The sequence below is a fragment of the Pristiophorus japonicus genome, chromosome 3 (genome assembly GCF_044704955.1).
Source record: "Pristiophorus japonicus isolate sPriJap1 chromosome 3, sPriJap1.hap1, whole genome shotgun sequence".
NCBI classification, from domain to species: domain Eukaryota; kingdom Metazoa; phylum Chordata; class Chondrichthyes; family Pristiophoridae; genus Pristiophorus; species Pristiophorus japonicus.
This window is the reverse complement of record NC_091979.1, coordinates 250,461,735-250,479,833: the sequence shown is the minus strand read 5'-3', so window position 1 is coordinate 250,479,833 and position 18,099 is coordinate 250,461,735. Positions and strand designations below refer to the sequence as shown.

General features: G+C 42.5%; 1 protein-coding gene across 18 annotated transcripts in view; it reads right to left on the bottom strand.

The window, feature by feature from the left end:
- add3a (adducin 3 (gamma) a) overlaps positions 1 to 18,099 on the bottom strand; it is a 341,424-nt gene that overhangs the window by 78,653 nt on the left and 244,672 nt on the right. For 17 of the 18 annotated variants that reach the window (XM_070876511.1, XM_070876521.1, XM_070876514.1 and 14 more), the window contains one exon: positions 6,925 to 7,146. In XM_070876511.1, the coding sequence (XP_070732612.1) occupies positions 6,925 to 7,119 (195 nt within the window). In that variant the 5' untranslated portion in view covers positions 7,120 to 7,146. Of the gene's footprint in view, positions 1 to 1,897; positions 2,097 to 6,924; positions 7,147 to 18,099 lie in introns of those variants that run through there. The other variant, XM_070876526.1, reaches the window with a different exon arrangement.

Genomic DNA, 18,099 nt, shown 5'->3' with positions numbered 1-18,099 from the left:
TGAAGCCAGATTAGAGAGCAGATAGCATATCAAAATATTAATAAGTGTTCTTTTTTAGGCTAGGTCTATTACAGGAATGAATTCTCACCTTATCAAGCTGGAGAATGTAAAGGAAATAAGTGAGGAGAAAATAATTTCATTTTAGAAAGAGACCCTCTCATTAAGGCCTTTTATGTGCCTGCACCATATATAGCTGAGATCAAGCAACTTGCCCCCAGGCCACTTCAAATTACTGCTCTCTAACTGGCTGTTAGAAAGTATGAACGAGAATCTAAAGTTCCTCGTTGTGGGAAAGTCCATTCCTTCCTTTTCCCTCCCACAATACTGGAGACGAGCTCAGCCATTCAGTATAGGGGAAACAAAATTGAAAAATTTATTTTACCAAGTCGTTTCCAGTGAAAGGTTTTAAAAATCTGTTGCTACAATCTTTGAGATTAATTTGCGTGGTAGAAAAAAGTGTCACGGGAAAATAATTTATAAGTTCTACTAATTAGTGTAGTGTTGAGGTTTTCAATTTTAACTCAATACATTTCCATCACCTGGATCACAAATAGTTTTTTCGAATAAGAGTTACATACCCTTAAAAAAAAAATAGGGCATTACGAATAAAAGAACATTCTTTGGTAAGGTTAAACTACCTTATGGTGATTACATTACTTCACTGAATTGAATAGTAAGTTAAAATACAACATTTGTGTAGGATCACAGTCATTAATCTGAATAATTGCATATTCACACCAGGATGAGATTCTCTACAAACCAGATTGGAGACCTCTTCCCGCTATAATAGAATAAGCTTTCTACTTGAGTCTTACCATAATTATATATTGCATTTCCTGCGCTCTGAATACTGAATTTATAACATACTCTTCGCTCTTTTAGATTATCGAATTACAACTTCCTATAATTGTATACTAGCAAGGCTTAGTGAATAATTCAACTGGTCACACTTATCCAGACATAGCTATGGGATTTTTTTGCAAACCATTACTATGCACTGCAGTTTATTCTTCACAAAGTAACAGTACTTAATCACATATCTGAGCATTTGCAAATTCTTCAACAGTACCTCTAAAACCCGTGACCTCTACCACCTAGGACAAAGGCAGCAAGCGCATGGGAACACCACCACCTCCCAGTTCCACACCATCCTGACTTGGACATATATTGCCATTCCTTCGTCGTTGCTGGGTCAAAATCCTGTAACTCCCTCCCTAACAGCACAATGGGAGTACCTTCAGCAGACAAACTACAGTGGTTCAAGAAACCAGCTCACCACCATCTTCTCAAGGGCAATTAAAGATGGGCAATAAATGTTGGCCTTGCCTGCGACACCCACATCCCAGAAACAAATAAAAAAAAGTCATTTTTAACATGTACCAGCCTTAAAGGACATATAATAAGCTTTATAAATAGATCCTGCCATCAGATACTTTTTCTTACAGTGTACACTACGATTACCATTTCAGTTTAACCCTTACCAAAAATATGTTTTTCCAACTTCTTTTCCTTAGTGCTCCTATGCAATGAAATGACTAGATCATACCAGATTAGTTAACAGCACACAGGGAAATCCTGAAACAACTTGTAAATAATTTACAAAATAATGCTTGAAAGTATTCTGGGAATATTGCACCCTTTGATAAGATAAGGAAGGAAATGATCACCATCACACAATAGCGAAGGCTCTGAAGGGTTCAATAAAATATTTCAACCTATAAGTCCAGCAGTTTTCTATTTTGTGTGTGGGATAATGTTGCACCTTTGGAAAGGCAACATCAGCTACCCAAAAGGAAAACAGTTCTTCCATTGAAGACTTTTGTCAGTATACAGCAACAGAAATAGAATAGTTAACATATGCAACAAAAAGGAGAAAAAAAAACAGAATTCTACTCACAACATGCATGCAGTATGCTCTGTCCCAGATAGACCAAAATCTGTTGAGCACTCAAACCCCATTGGATCACTTGTAAATAAATTAGGGTCTATGCATCCCAATTTGAAAATCTTGCGGTCTTGATGACAGGAAATTGGCAGCATTTGTCGTCATTTCACCTTTGAAACTGACCACAACTTCAGGATTTCCATGTTACGCATGCACAGCGTAACATGGAAATCCTGAAGTTGCAGAGTGTCATTCACTGCTCCTCCACAGGGTGCGCTGTGGATCCCAACAGAGCCAGCAATCAGTGATCTGATGAAAACGTTCACTTTTCTTAACAAATATCGCTGTTCGAACCCCATAAAAAGTTAGACCCATTCAACTGAGGCGTAACTGTTTTTTTTAAAACAGTGATCTGAGTAATAGCTACTGACAAATAATTGTTCTGGCCCTGAAAAATTAGTTTTATATTGATGGAATGTCAAAATTCTCCATTAAAAATTATTAAAATTTAAAATTAATAAAGTTTGTTCATGATATTTCAGCTTCTACCATAACCCAATGTGTACGTCCCAATCTTTATTTCAACTCTGTACATTTCTTATAAAGTGATTAATTATTAGTGCTTTCTATTTCCTGATTCCTGGTCTGAGAATTCTGCAAGTTGATTGGCTGCTTAGACAGCTTGTTGACGCCACAGCACCAAATTACGCCAATTTCAACTGCATGTCGGAAAAGCCGAACTTGTTGCCACAGAGATTGCAAGATCTTTGTGGGAAGCTTAATTCAGCGCCAGGGGCAAACACCTTTGCTTCGCCGCTCACTGCCAATTACTGGCCTGAAAACCTCAGGAACGTCTACCCAGCAGCTGCTACTATTTTACTTGTGTCTAAAAGGGGCTTGTTGTTGAGGATAAACAAATAACAGCTGAAGAGAAACTACATTTCCAGAATAGTCCTTGACTGATCTCTAGATGTAGCATATGAAACCCTACAACAACAGTTTAATTATTTTTGGGATGGGGTTGTTCATAGTTAAGAGCTTAATATAGAAACCCCAGAGCAAAAAAATCCATGTGACCCACAAGTGACTCTCCCAAGCATACCATGGAATTTGTGGTCCATCGAGGATGCTCTAAAACTTGTGAAAAATAAGCTACCACAAATGACATCTACAAACGGGGATAAACCAGAATTTTTGCTTGGATTTATTTTTGTCATCAATCTAACATTATTTGTGATGGGATTCATTCCACAACATCATTTTAAATGTGCTCCAATGTGGAATAGGTTCTGCAAGTACAAATACATACTGATAGTACTACAGCATTATGGAAAATAAGTGAAGTAGAACTTAGCTATTTTGGAACTTGGGCTTGAAAATAGAATGTTTATGAAAAATGAATCTGTCAGCCAATGCGATTATTCACAAATAAAAGCAAAAGTTGCACATCATTTAAGTTTGGCCTCATCTTTAATTAATCTATTAGTGTAACAGCAGCAGTCCAAGGTCAACTGTCTCAAATCAACAGTAATTATTTTCTGTTCCTTTCTTCGCATAATTCCCTTAATCAAAGAGAAGTAGAATGAAAGGAAGGTAACTCAAATTTTTCTTTATAACATTTCTGAATATCATCCTTCAAATGGGAAGCAGATGATATAGTGTTTGTAGACTAAAAAGACCCAGCAGGATTGATGTCGGGACCCAGCAGAAACTTCGACAACAGCTGGGAGAGGCAGAAAATAGGAGTCAAGGCAGATGGATACCATAAACGTTGGGCTAGCATTATGAAAAGAGGCGCTATGCATCAGGAAGGTCATTACATAAGTGACATTAGTTTAACTAGATTATAGTTAGAAACAGATGCTGTCATGCTCAGAGACATGTCTGCAGGGCCAACAAAATTATATCTTGCAGTGTCTCATGATACTTAAATTGGTCTTTGAAAGATTATTTTGAACCATAAACATTGCTGTGGTTCCAAGAGTACACTGTGGGACTCTCAACCCAGGAGGTCAGAGGTGAAAATACTACTTTGAAACTTGTCTATTCTAATTTACAAATATAAATGTTTCACAAAATGGCTGAAAAATGCAGCTGCATTCTAATTTATTTTTTATTTACTGATGGGGGCGGGGAAAAGAAAGAAGGGAGGAAAGGCACACAACACGGTGTCAAATACCATAATCCAATGTTTGTGAGAGGGAAGTAATGTACCATATTGGAGGCTCCAAGTTTACATTTGAGGGAAGGAGGCAATGTACTGGATCATCTCACATTTGGGAAAGCGAGGCAATGTGCCACATTTTAAGGAATGTGAGGCCTTATACCAGATCAGGTGGTCACTTTTTTTGAGAGACAGTGGAAGTAGAAAAAAAGGATATGCGGGATTGTGGGGGAGGGGGAAGGAGAGAAGGAGGGAAAGGATTAGGTACCTGGGAAGGAAACAAAAGAGGTAAAACTACCAGAAGCAAATGTGTCTGCGGCAAGGGAGGCAGCTATGGGGAGTTCTACAACCATTTCACTGCCTGACTAATGGAGAAAAAGTATGGACAAAAGGGGACTATAAACATTGCTCATCATTTATTCTACTTCACAAAAAGCTTTGGTAGAATTTTTAGAAAAGGACCGTCGCCTTTGGAAAATTACATGAACAGCTTTCTGATGATATCTGTAGATTTTAAGAATGGTCCTTTAAATAAAAATTGTGCAACAATTCCATAGCAACCAGCATATCAGCTAGTCATAGAAACATAGAAAATAGGTGCAGGAGTAGGCCATTCGGCCCTTCGAGCCTGCACCGCCATTCAATAAGATCATGGCTGATCATTCCCTCAGTACCCCTTTCCTGCTTTCTCTCCATACCCCTTGATCCCTTTAGCCACAAGGGCCATATCATTATGCTGCACATTTCTGATATTCGTTTTTCCAATGTTAAGACTTGTAAAGATGACATAGCTGTTTGTCAGTATAAAAAAAATTAATGTTACAAAGATGAAGATCATAAGTTTGAGGCCCCATTCCTCCCTTGTATGATAGACACATGCCCATTCCTGCAGACACCTCCTAGATGGAACACCCTTTTTCTACCTAATGCTGCAATAAGACCAACATAAGTCCAGGGAACTATAGACCAATTTGCTTAATGTCCGTCTTAGGAAAGATAGTGGCATCTTTAGTCAAAGATGTAATACAAAGAAAATCTAGAACCGAAAATATATTCCTAGAAACTTACAGCATAGGGGCCATTTGTGCCATGTTGGCTCTTTGAAAGAGTAGTTGTGCTTAGTTCACCTCCCCCCTGCCCACTTTTTGTCTGTAGCCCTGTAAATTCCTTATCAACCTGTCCAACACCTTTTTAGGGCTTGGGTTAGGAATCAGCTTCCAACAGTTTTTCAGGTAGAACGTTCCAGATCTCAACAACTCAGTGAAACAATTTCTCCTCATCTCCCCTCTAGATCTTTTGCCAATGACTTGAAATCTATGACCTCTGGTTATTGACCCACTCGACAGAGGGAATAGTTTTTCTCGATTAAAACCTCTCATTATCTTGAAAATCTCTATTAGGTCACCTCTAATAATAATGAATATCCAGCATGGTAATTGAAAAGGGAAGATCATGCTGGACAAACCTTATTTAATTTAATTCTTTAAAGAAGGAACAGAAAGAGTAGACAAGAGTAATGCAGTAGATGTAATATACTTGGATTTTGAAAAGGCCTTCGATAAGGAACAAAGAGTAGACTCATGACTAAGATCAGAGCATGTGGAGTTAGGGGACAAGGAGTAGAATGGATAGAAAATTGGCTACAAAAGAGAAAACAGAGTAGGGGTTAACGGTAGCTCTCAGACTGGTGGAAGGTGGGAAGTGGTGTTCCACAGGGATCGATGCTGGGACCAGTGTTCACTATTTCCATAATGATTTGGACTCGGGATTTGAAAGTACAATATCAACATTTCTAGACAACACCAAATTTATTTGGGGGGAGGTATAGTTAATACTGAGGAAGACTATGACAAAATACAAGAAGACACCAATAATCTTATAGAATGGGTGTGTAATGGAAAAACTAATTTCAATGTAGGTAAGTGAGGCGGTGCAATTTGGTAGAATAAATAAAGAGGCCTCCTTGGAAAATAAGAATCTAAATGGGGTACAGATTCACAAATCATTAAAAGTAGCAACTTGGTTAACAAAGCCTTAAAAAAAAAAATCAAAAAGCACTGGGCTTCATTTCTGGAGGAATAAAATTCAAAAGCAGATAAGTTATGTTAAATTTACATAGAGCTGCTGTTAGACCATACCAGAGTACAGGATACTGTGCTCAGTTCTGGTCTCCATATTATAAAAAGGATATAGAGGCACAAGAGAACGTGAAAAAAAGATTTCCAAAAATTATACCAGAACTAAGAGGTAATAACTATCAGAAAAGACTGAACAGGCTGGAGGTTTTTTCCCTGAAAAAGTGAAGGTTAAGGGTGACCTAATTGAGATTAAGATTATGAAAGGATTTGATAGGGTAGATGTAGAGAAGATGTTTCCATTTGAGGGGGAGTCCAAAACTAGGGGCCATAAAAATATGATACTCGCCAATAAATCCAATAAGGGATTCAGAAGAAACTTTTTTTTTTATTCAGAGTGGTTAGAATATGGAATCTGCCACTGCATACAATAGTTAAGGCAAATAGCATAGCTGCATTTAAGGAGAAGTTAGACAAGTACATGCCAGAGAAAGGAATAGAAAGATGTGTTATAGGGCAAGAGGAAGTAAGATGAGAGGAGGTTCGTGTGGAGCATAAACACTGACATAGACCTGTTGGGCCAAATGCCCGGTTTGTGTGCTGTAAATTGTGTGTGAAAAAAGTAGGCTATAAAACGACGACCCTTTACCCTGCAAAAATGGAACTAAAGCATTATAAAACAGAGCTTGCCTCTACTTTGTGACGCCTCTGGAAATAGATTTTTCCATGGGAACTTAATCATACATACTCCACAAATAAATTCCAAGAGAGACTATATCAGTTCTTTTAATGATACTCACAGGGCTTTGTAGTATTTGAGAAACCCGCTTTCTCTGTTCCATCAGGTTGAAATCCTGTCTCAAATCTGGTGACATGTTCCGCTCACGAATATATTCAGGATCATTTTCATTGATGCGGTCAAAATAGCTCCCTTTATGGATCACACTGGGTGGAGGAGGGGAAGTTACCACCTCCTGGTTGGCATCACCACTCATGGTCACTGTTGTCTATTGTCTGTTAACCTACAACAAAGAAACAAGTAGGTTGATAAGGCTATTGCACTACAAACTCAACCAAAAACAGAATATGACACTTTAAAATAAGCCGTTCAGTTTAGGTTTCCAAAAAATATGCCAGACAGAGACTTAGGCTATATCTTCATTATCTTGTAATGGAAAAATATATTGCCAGAAAGTACTTCAATTTAATCCAAAACAAGCACCACTGTTCATGACACACTAAAGAGCATCACATGGCATCACCTTAGCCCTTGCATTTCTGTTCTAAGAAAAATCTATACATATTTATTGTTGGCAAGAGAAGGAAAACACTTCATTGAAACACAAGCAGAATGACCACAGTAGCTTCAATCATCTAATCTCTGCATAAATTGCAGCATTGTGTAGAGAGAATGAAAGTCAATATAGTATACCATTACTGTACAACACGATGGAGTACAAGGATGCATGCTTAGTCCCCCATTCAGTTTCTTGATTTGAGGCATTTCAGGTGGCAGACATAGGCCAGAGTATCTCACTGTACATGAACAGAGGAGATCAGTTGGTATTCTCCGTAGAATAAGAACATAAGAAATAGGAACAGGAGTAGGCCATACGCCCCCTCGAGCCTGCTCCACTATTTAATAAGATCATGGCTGATCCGATCATGGACTCATCTCCACTTACCTGCCCGCTCCCCATAACCCCTTATCCCCATATCTTCTGTCTATTTCTGTCTTAAATTTATTCAATGTCCCAGCTTCCACAGCTCTCTGAGGCAGCAAATTCCACAGATTTACAACCCTCAGAGAAGACATTTTTCCTCATCTCTGTTTTAAATGAGTGGCCTCTTATTCTAAGATTATACCCTCTAGTTCTAGTCTCCCCTATCAGTGGAAACATCCTCTCTGCATCCACTTTGTCAAGCCCCCTCAATCTTATATGTTTCGATAAGATCACCTCTCATTCTTCTGAATTCTAATGAGTAGAGGCCCAATCTACTCAACCTCTCCTCATAAGTCAACCCCCTCATCCCCGGAATCAACCGAGTGAACCTTCTCTGAACTGCCTCCAAAGTAAGTATATCCTTTCGTAAATATGGAAACCAAAACTGCACGCAGTGTTCCAATTGTGGTCTCACCAATACCTTGTATAGCTGTAGCAAGACTTCCCTGTTTTTATAGTCCATCCCCTTTGCAATAAAGGCCAAGATACCATTTGCCTTCCTGATCACTTGCTGTACCTGCATACTATCCTTTTGTGTTTCATGCACAAGTACTCCCAGGTCCTGCTGTACTGCAGCACTTTGCAATCTTTCTCCATTTAAATAATAACTTGCTCTTTGATTTTTTTCAATACAATCCCATGTCTCGCTGCACTTGTGAAAGAATATTGGCAAAGGTTTGGAATAGGTGCCTCCCATTTCCTTAGGTGCATGTGTGGAAGCTGAGCAGCACCTAGAAGTAAATGGGAGCAACATGTTGGACCCATGTCCTTTATAGTAGGACAAATATCCTCGAAAATAGGACTGCAATAATTCTCCATATGATACTTTGGTTGCACAGAATGGAGTACGATGACGTTTTTCATTTTGACCAGGTTAATTCAATCTGGCACTCCCGTTCCAGCCTATTTAAACTGGTTGATACCTTCCTTTAGATCAAGCTGGTACTCTCCATTTACACTCATTTTCCTTCTTCCTTGCCCAGCTTCTCCCCTCTTTTCCCCTTCCAAAGTGCTGTTCCGCTGTTTCTCTCCATTTCCTAACAATGCACTGTTCCCTTTTCTCTTCCTTTACTATCCATTTTCTCGCTTGCCGAGTACCATGCATTTAACTCCCCCTTTATTGCCACTGATTTCTCCCATCGCTTCTTGATTTTCACCATTCCCTCTCCTCTTCACTGATACTTAATCTTTCCTCTTACATCCACGCCCTTCTCCCACTACCCCATCTCCATTATTCCCTTTCCATGCATTCTCCCACAATGCATTCTGCTCCCTCCCATTACCAGGCATTCTCTCCCTTTCTCTTGGCATTAAATTTCACCTTAACTGTTCCTACCTAGGTCAGATGGCTCATGCACAGCACAAGTCATAAGAACATAAGAACTAGGAGTAGGAGTAGGCCATACACAGTCCATGGAGCCTTGATTCCCTTAGTGCCCAAAAACCTATCGATCTATCAAACTCAGTCTTGAATGTTCTCATCGACTGATCACCCACAGCCCTCTGGAGTAGTGAATTCCAAAGATTTACAACCCTTTGAGTGAAGACATTTCTCCTCATCTCAGTCCGAAATGGCCAAGCCCTTGTCTCAGACTGTAACCCCTAGTTCTAGATGCTCCAGCTAGGGAAACAGCTGGTCAGCATCTACCCTGTCAAGCCCTCTAAGAATTTTACACGTTTCAATGAGATCAACTCTCGTTCTACTAAATCCAGAAGGCATAGACCCATTCGATTCAATCCTCATCCCAGGAATCAATCTAGTGAACCTTCGTTGCAGCCCTCCAAGGTATATCCTTTCTTAGGCACGGAGACCAAGGGCTCAACTTTCCCCAATGCCGTTTTTTGGTGTATTGCAAGAGTTACACCTGTTTTTTTGGCTTTGACTACTCCAAAAAACCTAGCAAGTTTCCCCATTCTATTTTTTGAAATTGGCGCAGCGCAGCCTGTCCTTTAGCTTCATTGGGGGGGGGGGGGGAGCCTAATGTCTGCACTGAAAAAATGATGCCCCCCCCCTCCTTCTGCACATGCACAAAAAAAACCGACGTTCTTGACGTGATTGCTACGGGCACGCATGCCCAGTACAGCTCCCGGTCTACATTTGGCCATTTTTAAAGAGCTAGTTGTGTGTGAGAACTTTAATTCTCAGTGGAAAACTCGGAGCTGCAATACAATATGCAACGCGGATCAAGGACTAAGAATTTCTCAGAGGATGAAGTGGAGGCACTGGTTACTGTAATTGAGGCCAGATGGCATGAGCTGGACACCAGCAGAGGTCACATAAAAGTTTCACCAAAAGAAATGAAGAAATGCTGGAACCATCTTGCAGAAGATTACTGTGCAATGGTGACCACCCTGAGGTCTGGAAGCTAGTGCAAAAAGAAGTGGCAGGACCTTGGTCAAGTAGTTAGTATAAGTAATATTTTCATTTATTCACTGGAATTGCAATTGTAAATGTGACCATCTGTATATGTCCCATCCAGCAGAAAGATACCCTCTCTAAAAAGTTATATTTTCAGCTTTGCAGAGGAAGGTGGCACACAACAAAAGGGAAAGAACTCGAACAGGAGGAGGCCTGTCAAATCGCACTCACTGACACCCTTGGAAGACAGGGTCACTGCTTTGATGGGTCCTGCCTGCACAAGCTGGGCCCACACTCGAGGGAGAGGGTAAATCCTGCAAATTCCACAGTGTGGCTTTGCTAAATGTTAAGTACTGCACGGGCTAGCCATGCTTCGGTTCATGGGGATGTCTCCATCGGCTACGCTTCAGTTGAAGCAATGTGCTATCATTCATCGTGGTCCTTCAAATGAGCCTGCTGACTGCGCTGTGAGCGCCTATTCATGCCACCCTGACCCCTCCTCTGCTGCTAACCATTTGTCTGTTCAGTTATATTTTACAGAACTTGAGGCCAACCCCGACAAGGCTGAAGCTGATGCAGAAGATTCAGACATGAATGAGCCTGAAGAGGAGAACACCTTCCAATCCCACCTTCCAGACCAAGGTGGTGAGGGGGAGGGGCAGTGGCAGGGGATGGATGAAGCCCTCACTGTTGTACGCACTCTGGAGGAGGTGCAGGTGCCGCCCATTGAGGTGCAGGATCTAACAGAGATGGTTCAGATGATGGCAATGAGTGCGGAGAGCAGTGACCTTACATGATCACTCCTGGACACCATCAGTTGGGTGGGTGATGAGATATCGGGACTGTCGGGAGAAGTAACAACACTCACGAGAAACGGGAACACTGTCCGGGAACATGAGGGAGGGAATGAATGTCACAGGAAGCTGATATAATGTCGATGTACATGAGGGAGGGAATGTCGTAGGTATCTGACACACTTTGTCAGGGCACATGAGGGAGGGAATGTCATAGTTAGCTGCTACAATAAGGGAACACGCCCAGACTCTGCACCCATTGACAGAATCAACTGCCACTCCCACTCCAATCTCCGAAGTGGCCCAAGCTGGGCCTTCCACATTAGCTCCTGCCCACGCCTTCCATCAAGAAGTACGCATTAACCAAGATGTTCGAAGGAAAAAGTTTGGTACTCACCCGAGAAACACTGCGCTGCCGCTTGCGGGCAGGGCTGGAGTCAACAAGACCAAACGCAACAGGCGGTCTTAGAATAAGGTGGAGGAGAGATGGGTGCAGCCTTTTATGTTGTTCTTGTTATTATTGTTGCTGTTGTTACTGTTCTCAATTGAAAAGTTTTTTGTAAGTTATGTAAATTTACAAGTTTAAAAGTTAGTAAGTGATCTTCAAGTTAGTAAGTGATCTTAACTGAAAACTTTAAAGTTCGATTCAAGAATATTTTTATTAATGTTAAGTACAAACAAGTGTTAAACTTTTGAATAAAATATATTTTAAATTATAACTGAATCATTTCCATTATTTGTTCCATTATTAACACAACTTTTTGAAGTAAGGAAGAATAATTTCCATTATTTGTTCCATTAACACAACACAACATTACGGAACAGGTCCAAATAGTAAACATGGTCCATTTGGAATAGTTGCCGTTGAGCCTTCAGGCAGCAAAGCGTTCACAGATGAGCTGCTGGCGCAAGGCTCGAGCAATCCTTAAAGGAGCACAACAGCCCGCCCTCCTCCGGGTTCAGGTAGTTGCATGGCTTCCTCGTCCTCCTCCTCCTCATCATCAGCCACTATCACCTCAGGTGGGACTTCTACTATCAGCTGCTGCTGCCTCATGATGGCTAAGTTATGCGCATGCAGCACACAACAGTGAACTGACCAACAATCTCGGGAGTATTGCAAGTAGCCTCCAGAGTGGTCCAGGCATCGGAAATGCTGTTTCAAGATGCCAATGGTCCTCTCTATTAAGCTGCGCATCGCAATGTGCAACATGTTGTATTCCTGGTCAGCTTTCGTCCGGGTTACGCGTAGGGGCGTCATGAGCCAGGTGGCGAGGCCGTACCCTTTGTCTCCCAGCAGCCAGCTCTGCCCTTCTGCTGAAACATGGCAGATATAGCGCTCTCGCGTAGGAGAGATGCTCCCAGGGTATCTCACATCAACTGACAAGATGCGATGCATGTTGTCATATACGAGCTTCACATTAACGGAGTGGAAGCCTTTTCTGTTCCTGTACATCTCGGAATCCTCCAAAGGTGCTCGCCAGGCAATCAATGCAGCCCTGTACCCTTGGGAAGCCAGCAATCCTGGAGAAGCCCACAGCCCTTTCACACATTGCCTGGGCGGTCATGGGGAGCTTTCCGTAGTCATTCCACCAGACATATAGTGCAGCAGTCACCTGCCAAATGCAGATATGTGTTGCAGTTATGGCCTGGACAATATTGCCCCCACATGATTAAATTGTACCCTTGCAAGAAGCTCAAAACAGCAGGACAAAGTTAAAGCTTCTCTCCTCTCTCTCTCCCCAAGGTCGACGCCCTAGTATGGACCACACCCTGGTCTGCACATGTGCAATAAGCTTGCTTAGAACGGGAAGCTAGGCATTCAATGAGGACATTTGGGGCAACGCAGTCAAATGTAATTCTTTAATTTTAGATTTTTTTCAAAGTTATCATCATAGGCAGTCCCTTGGAATCGAGGAAGACTTGCTTCCACTCCTGGTGAGTTTTTGGGGGCTGAACAATCCAATACAAGAGCCACAGACTCTGTCACAGGTGGGACAGCCATTTGCCGAGGGTAAGGGGTGGGTGGGACTGGTTTGTCACACGCTCCTTCCGCTGCCTGTGCTTGACCTCTTCACGCTCTTGGCGTTGAGATTCGAAGAGCTCAACCCCCTCCCGGATGCACTTTCTCCACCAAGAGCGGTCTTCGGCCAGGAACTCCCAGGTGTCAGTGGTGATGTTGCACTTTACCAGGGAGGCTTTGAGGGTGTCCTTGTAACGTTTCTGCTGCCCACCTTTGGCTCGTTTGCCATGAAGGAGCTCCACATAAAGCATTTGCTTCGGGAGTCTTGTGTCTGGCATGCGAACCATGTGGCCTGCCCAGCAAAGCTGATTTAGAGGGCCCAAGTTTCCACATGATTTGGGCCTGTGGGGGGGCGGAGCCAGGTCCCTGCGCTGAAAACAGTGCCGGGACCTCTGCACATGCGCGCTACAGTGGGCACGCAAGTGCAGTAGCTCCAGGCACCGAACTGTGTGGGAGGGGCCCGAAGCACGCAGCCCCTAGCCCTGGCCGAATTGCCTCACTGGGGCTGCGTGAATAAGGCCCGAACCGAACCGAACATCCCCGACCCGACCCAACCCAACGCCACCTACCTGTAAATCTGGTGCTGGGGACGGGCCCTGCCCGAAGTCTCGGGCCGGCCCGTTCAGCCTTCGGTCCCAAAAGGCCTGCCTGAAGCACTTTCACACAGGTAGGAAGATGGTTTATTTAATCTTTTCTTTGCTTATAAATGTTTATTCAGGTTGGATTTATTTGTATAATATTTGTAGAAGTATAAATAAGGATTTATTGTCGAATTTAATGAGTTCCCTTCCCCCCCCCTCGTTCTGGACGCCTAATTTGTAACCTGCGCCTGATTTTTTAATGTGTAGAACAGGTTTTTTCAGTTCTACAAAAATCTTCACTGGCTCCATTCTACTTTAGTTTGGAGTACATTTTCACTGTGGAAACTTTCAAATCAGGCGTCAGTGGACGGACACGCCCCCTTTTGAAGAAAAAATTCTGTTCGAAACTAGAACTGTTCTACCTGACTAGAACTGCAGAAAAAAAAATGTGGAGAATTGCGATTTCTAAGATAGTCCGTTCTCCACCAGTTGCTCCTAAAAATCAGGCGCGAATCATGTGGAAACTTGGGCCCTTACTCTATTTAAAATGAATCCTGTTACAGAAAAATTCTGCCCAGAGAAACAGCAACACGTTTGTATTTTTTCCCATTCATTTCAACGACACAGTCATAAAGCAAACCTTCCTGCAATCTTGCCATGTTAGTTCTCCCTGGCAGAAAATAACCTATTCAGATGATTGGCTGCTACTGCTGCCTTGAGGCAGACCATTGAGGAGAGCATCAATTGGCATCCTTTCCACTCCTGGATGCCAATCCTGGCACAGGAATACAAATGAAATGTTCATTAGTTGACACAGCTAGTTTTCATGAAGTGGTTTATATTGTTCAAAAAGAGTCGCTCTCCTCGCATGCAAGATGATAAAGTTTTTCAAGGAATGACAATAGGGACTACTTTATGCTGAAATACTTCCCTCTTCCCAGTGCATTGTGACCCTTTATTCTTTCCTACTTGTTAGTACTTCTGACTGATCCTGCAGATAGGCAAGCTGGAAATGAAACACCATATTGTTTTTGAGTTACGCCAATTAAGTAAATAAAAAAAACTTCTCATTTATTTCAGATGTTTAAGAGACACCAAGAATTGATTTTTTCCCCCCAATTAGGTTCCATAGAAATTCCAGCATGCTCGATCTTTCATAGAGGCATGAATATTTTGCATTCCACTTATTGCTCCGTTCCACTTGTCTATTATGAATAGCTTAGTACAACAATAAAAGGTTATTACAGTGCAGTAGTACTGCAAAGCAAACTTTTCAAATAGATTTCTGTACGCTGCAACAAGGATTTGTGTGTCAGTACAGGGTGCAGTTCATGCATACCACTATTAGACAAGTGTAGCAAAGTACGCCTGTACTCCATCATCGAATTACAGTACGCAGACGACGCTTGCGTCTGTGCACACTCGGAGGCAGAACTCCAAGCTATCGTCAACACCTTCACCGAGGCGTACAAGAACATGGGCCTTACACTAAACATCCGTAAGACAAAGGTCCTCTACCAACCTGCCCCCGACTAACAGCACTGTCCCCCGGTTATCAAAATCCACGATGAGGCCTTGGACAACATGGACCATTTTCCATACCTCGGGAGCCTAATGTCAACAAGGGCAGACATTGACGACAAGGTTCAACACTGCCTTCAGTATGCCAGTGCAGCCTTCGGTCGCCTGAGGAGGAGAGTGTTTGAAGACCAGGACCTCAAACCCGGCACCAAGCTCATGGTCTACAGAGCAGTAGTGATACCCGCCCTCCTATATGACTCAGAGCCATGGACTATGTACAGCAAGCCCCTCAAAACACTGGGGAAGTACCACCAATGTTACCTGCGCAAGATCCTGCAAATCCATTGGCAGGATATGTGCACCAATGTCAGTGTTCCTGCTCAGGCCAACATCCCCAGCATCGAAGCACTGACCATGCTCGATCAGCTCTGCCACATCGTCCGCATGCCTGACACGAGACTCCCAAAACAAGTGCTCTACTCGGAGCTCTGACATGGCATGCGAGCCGAGGTGGGCAGAGAAAACGCTTCAAGGACACCCTCAAAGCCTCCTTGAAAAAGTGCAACATCCCCACCGACACCTGGGAATCCCTGGTCCAAGACTGCCCAATATGGAGGAAAAGCATCCGGGAAGGCGCTGAACATCTCGAGTCTCTTCGCCAAGAGCAAGCTGAAGCCAAGTGTCAACAGCGGAAGGAGCACGCGGCAACCCAGGCACCCCAACCTCCCGTTCCTCCAACCACTGTCTGCCCTACCTGTGACAGAGACTGTAGGCCCCGCATTGGACTCATCAGTCACCTGAGAACTCATTTTTAGTGTGGAAACAAGTCATCCTCGAATCTGAGGGACTGCCTAAGAAGACTCTTGTTTTACTGATTGGCAATCAATCAAGTTTCTTTGCCAGTTGTACTGCATTTCTGCTGCACCACTCACATATTTCTGACCAGTCCTCAGGCAGCTTAACAATTTGAGACATCAACCAACAAAAAAAGTGCTGAAATTTCATGAATGCATTAAATTGGTTATTGGAGGCACAGGTCTCATTATTGTCTGCTGGGTGCTGTTGCTGCTGCCATATTTCAAACAAAACAAGCCCAGTTTCAAGTGTGTAAACTTTTTCAGAGGAAGTGTTCCCACAACATTCAATTGCTGTCTTTAACAATTTAGGAGGAAATGTGCATCTCACAATTCAAACCAATGGTTATTGCAGCTATAAATTGGAAATCCTAACTCGTTACTCATTTTCATAAGCATTGTGACAAATCCTCACCCTGCCTCACAATTTTGTTTATGAAGATATTTAAATTGAGCTCGCTTGGTAAAATTCGGTAGAAATGTTCTTTTAGGTCTCATGACGGCATACATACATCTCCTCAGTGGAGGGATAGGCAGGCAACATACTTGTTCCAAGCCTTTGCGTTTGCAGGTCAGGCAAGTCCAGAGGTATCTCCTAATCTTACTCCCCATTACTCTTTTAAAGTCTCCACAAAATTCACATAGAACAAATCAGCAAATAAGAACATAAGAATTAGGAGTAAGAGTAGGTCATATGGCCCTTCGAGCCTGTTCTACCATTCAACAAGTTCATAGCTGATCTTTGACCTCAACTCCACTTGCCTGCTCGATCCCCTTATCCCTTGATTCCCTTAATATCCCAAAAATCTATCTATCTCAGCCTTGAATATACCCAACGACTCAGCATCCACAGCCCTTTTGGGTAAGAATGCCAAAGATTCACAACTCTGAGTGAAGAAATTCCTCCTCAGCTCAGTCTTAAAAGGCCAACCCCTTACCCTGAGACTGAACTCACCAGCCAGGGGAACAACCTCTCAGCGTCTACCCTGTCAATCCCCCTCAGAATCTTACATGTTTCAATGAGATCACCTCTCATTCTTCTAAATGACAGAAAGCCCAATCTACTCAATAAATTCTACTCAATAATATCCTCATAGGACAACCCTCCCATCCCAGGGATCAATCTAGCGAACCATCGTTGCACCATCTCGAAGGCAAGTATGTCCTTCCTCAGATAAGGAGACCAAAACTTCGCACAGTACTCCAGGTGTGGTCTCACCAAAGCCCTGTACAACTGTAATAAGACTTCCCTTACTCTTGTACTCCAACCCCCTTGCAATAAAGACCAAGGTGCCATTTGCTTTCCTAATTGCTTGCTGTACCTGCATGCTAACTTTATGTTTCCTGTACAAGGACACCTAAATTCTCTGAACTCCGACATTTAATAGCTTCTCACCATTTAAAAAAAAGATTCTGTTTTTCTATTCCTCCTACCAAAGTGAATAACCTCACATTTCCCCACATTATATTCCATCTGCCACCTTATTATGCGCACTCACTTAACCTGTCTATATCCCTTTGCAGCCTCTGTGTCCTCCTCACAGCTTACTTTCCCACCTAGCTTTGTATCATCAGCAAGCAAGTAGACACTGTATACAGTCCCTTCATCAAGTCATTAATATAGATTGTAAATAGCTGAGACCCAAGCACTGATCCCTGCAACATCCCACTATTTACAGCTTGCCAACTGTAAAATGAACCTTTACCTCTATTCTCTATTTTCTGTCCGTTAACCAATCCTCTATCCATGCTAATACATTATCCCCAACCCCATGAGACCTTATCTTGCATAGTAACCTTTTATATGGCACCTTACCCAATGCCTTTTGGCAATCCAAATATACTACATCCACTGTTCCCCTTTATCTACCCTGTCAGTTACATCCTTAAAATCTGTAATAAATTTGTTAAACATGATTTCCCCTTCATAAAACCATGTTGACTCTGCCTAATCATAAAATTAATGAGAGATATCAGCATAAGGAGAAGACGGATGCTTGGGCCTCATCAGTTATATTGCCAGCAATGTGGGCCACACGTGGCTCACAAGCTGTAAGTTTGCATACCCACTGATCAAAGATGGCATCCAGTGCAGTACTGAAATGATGTATTGTTGGAGATG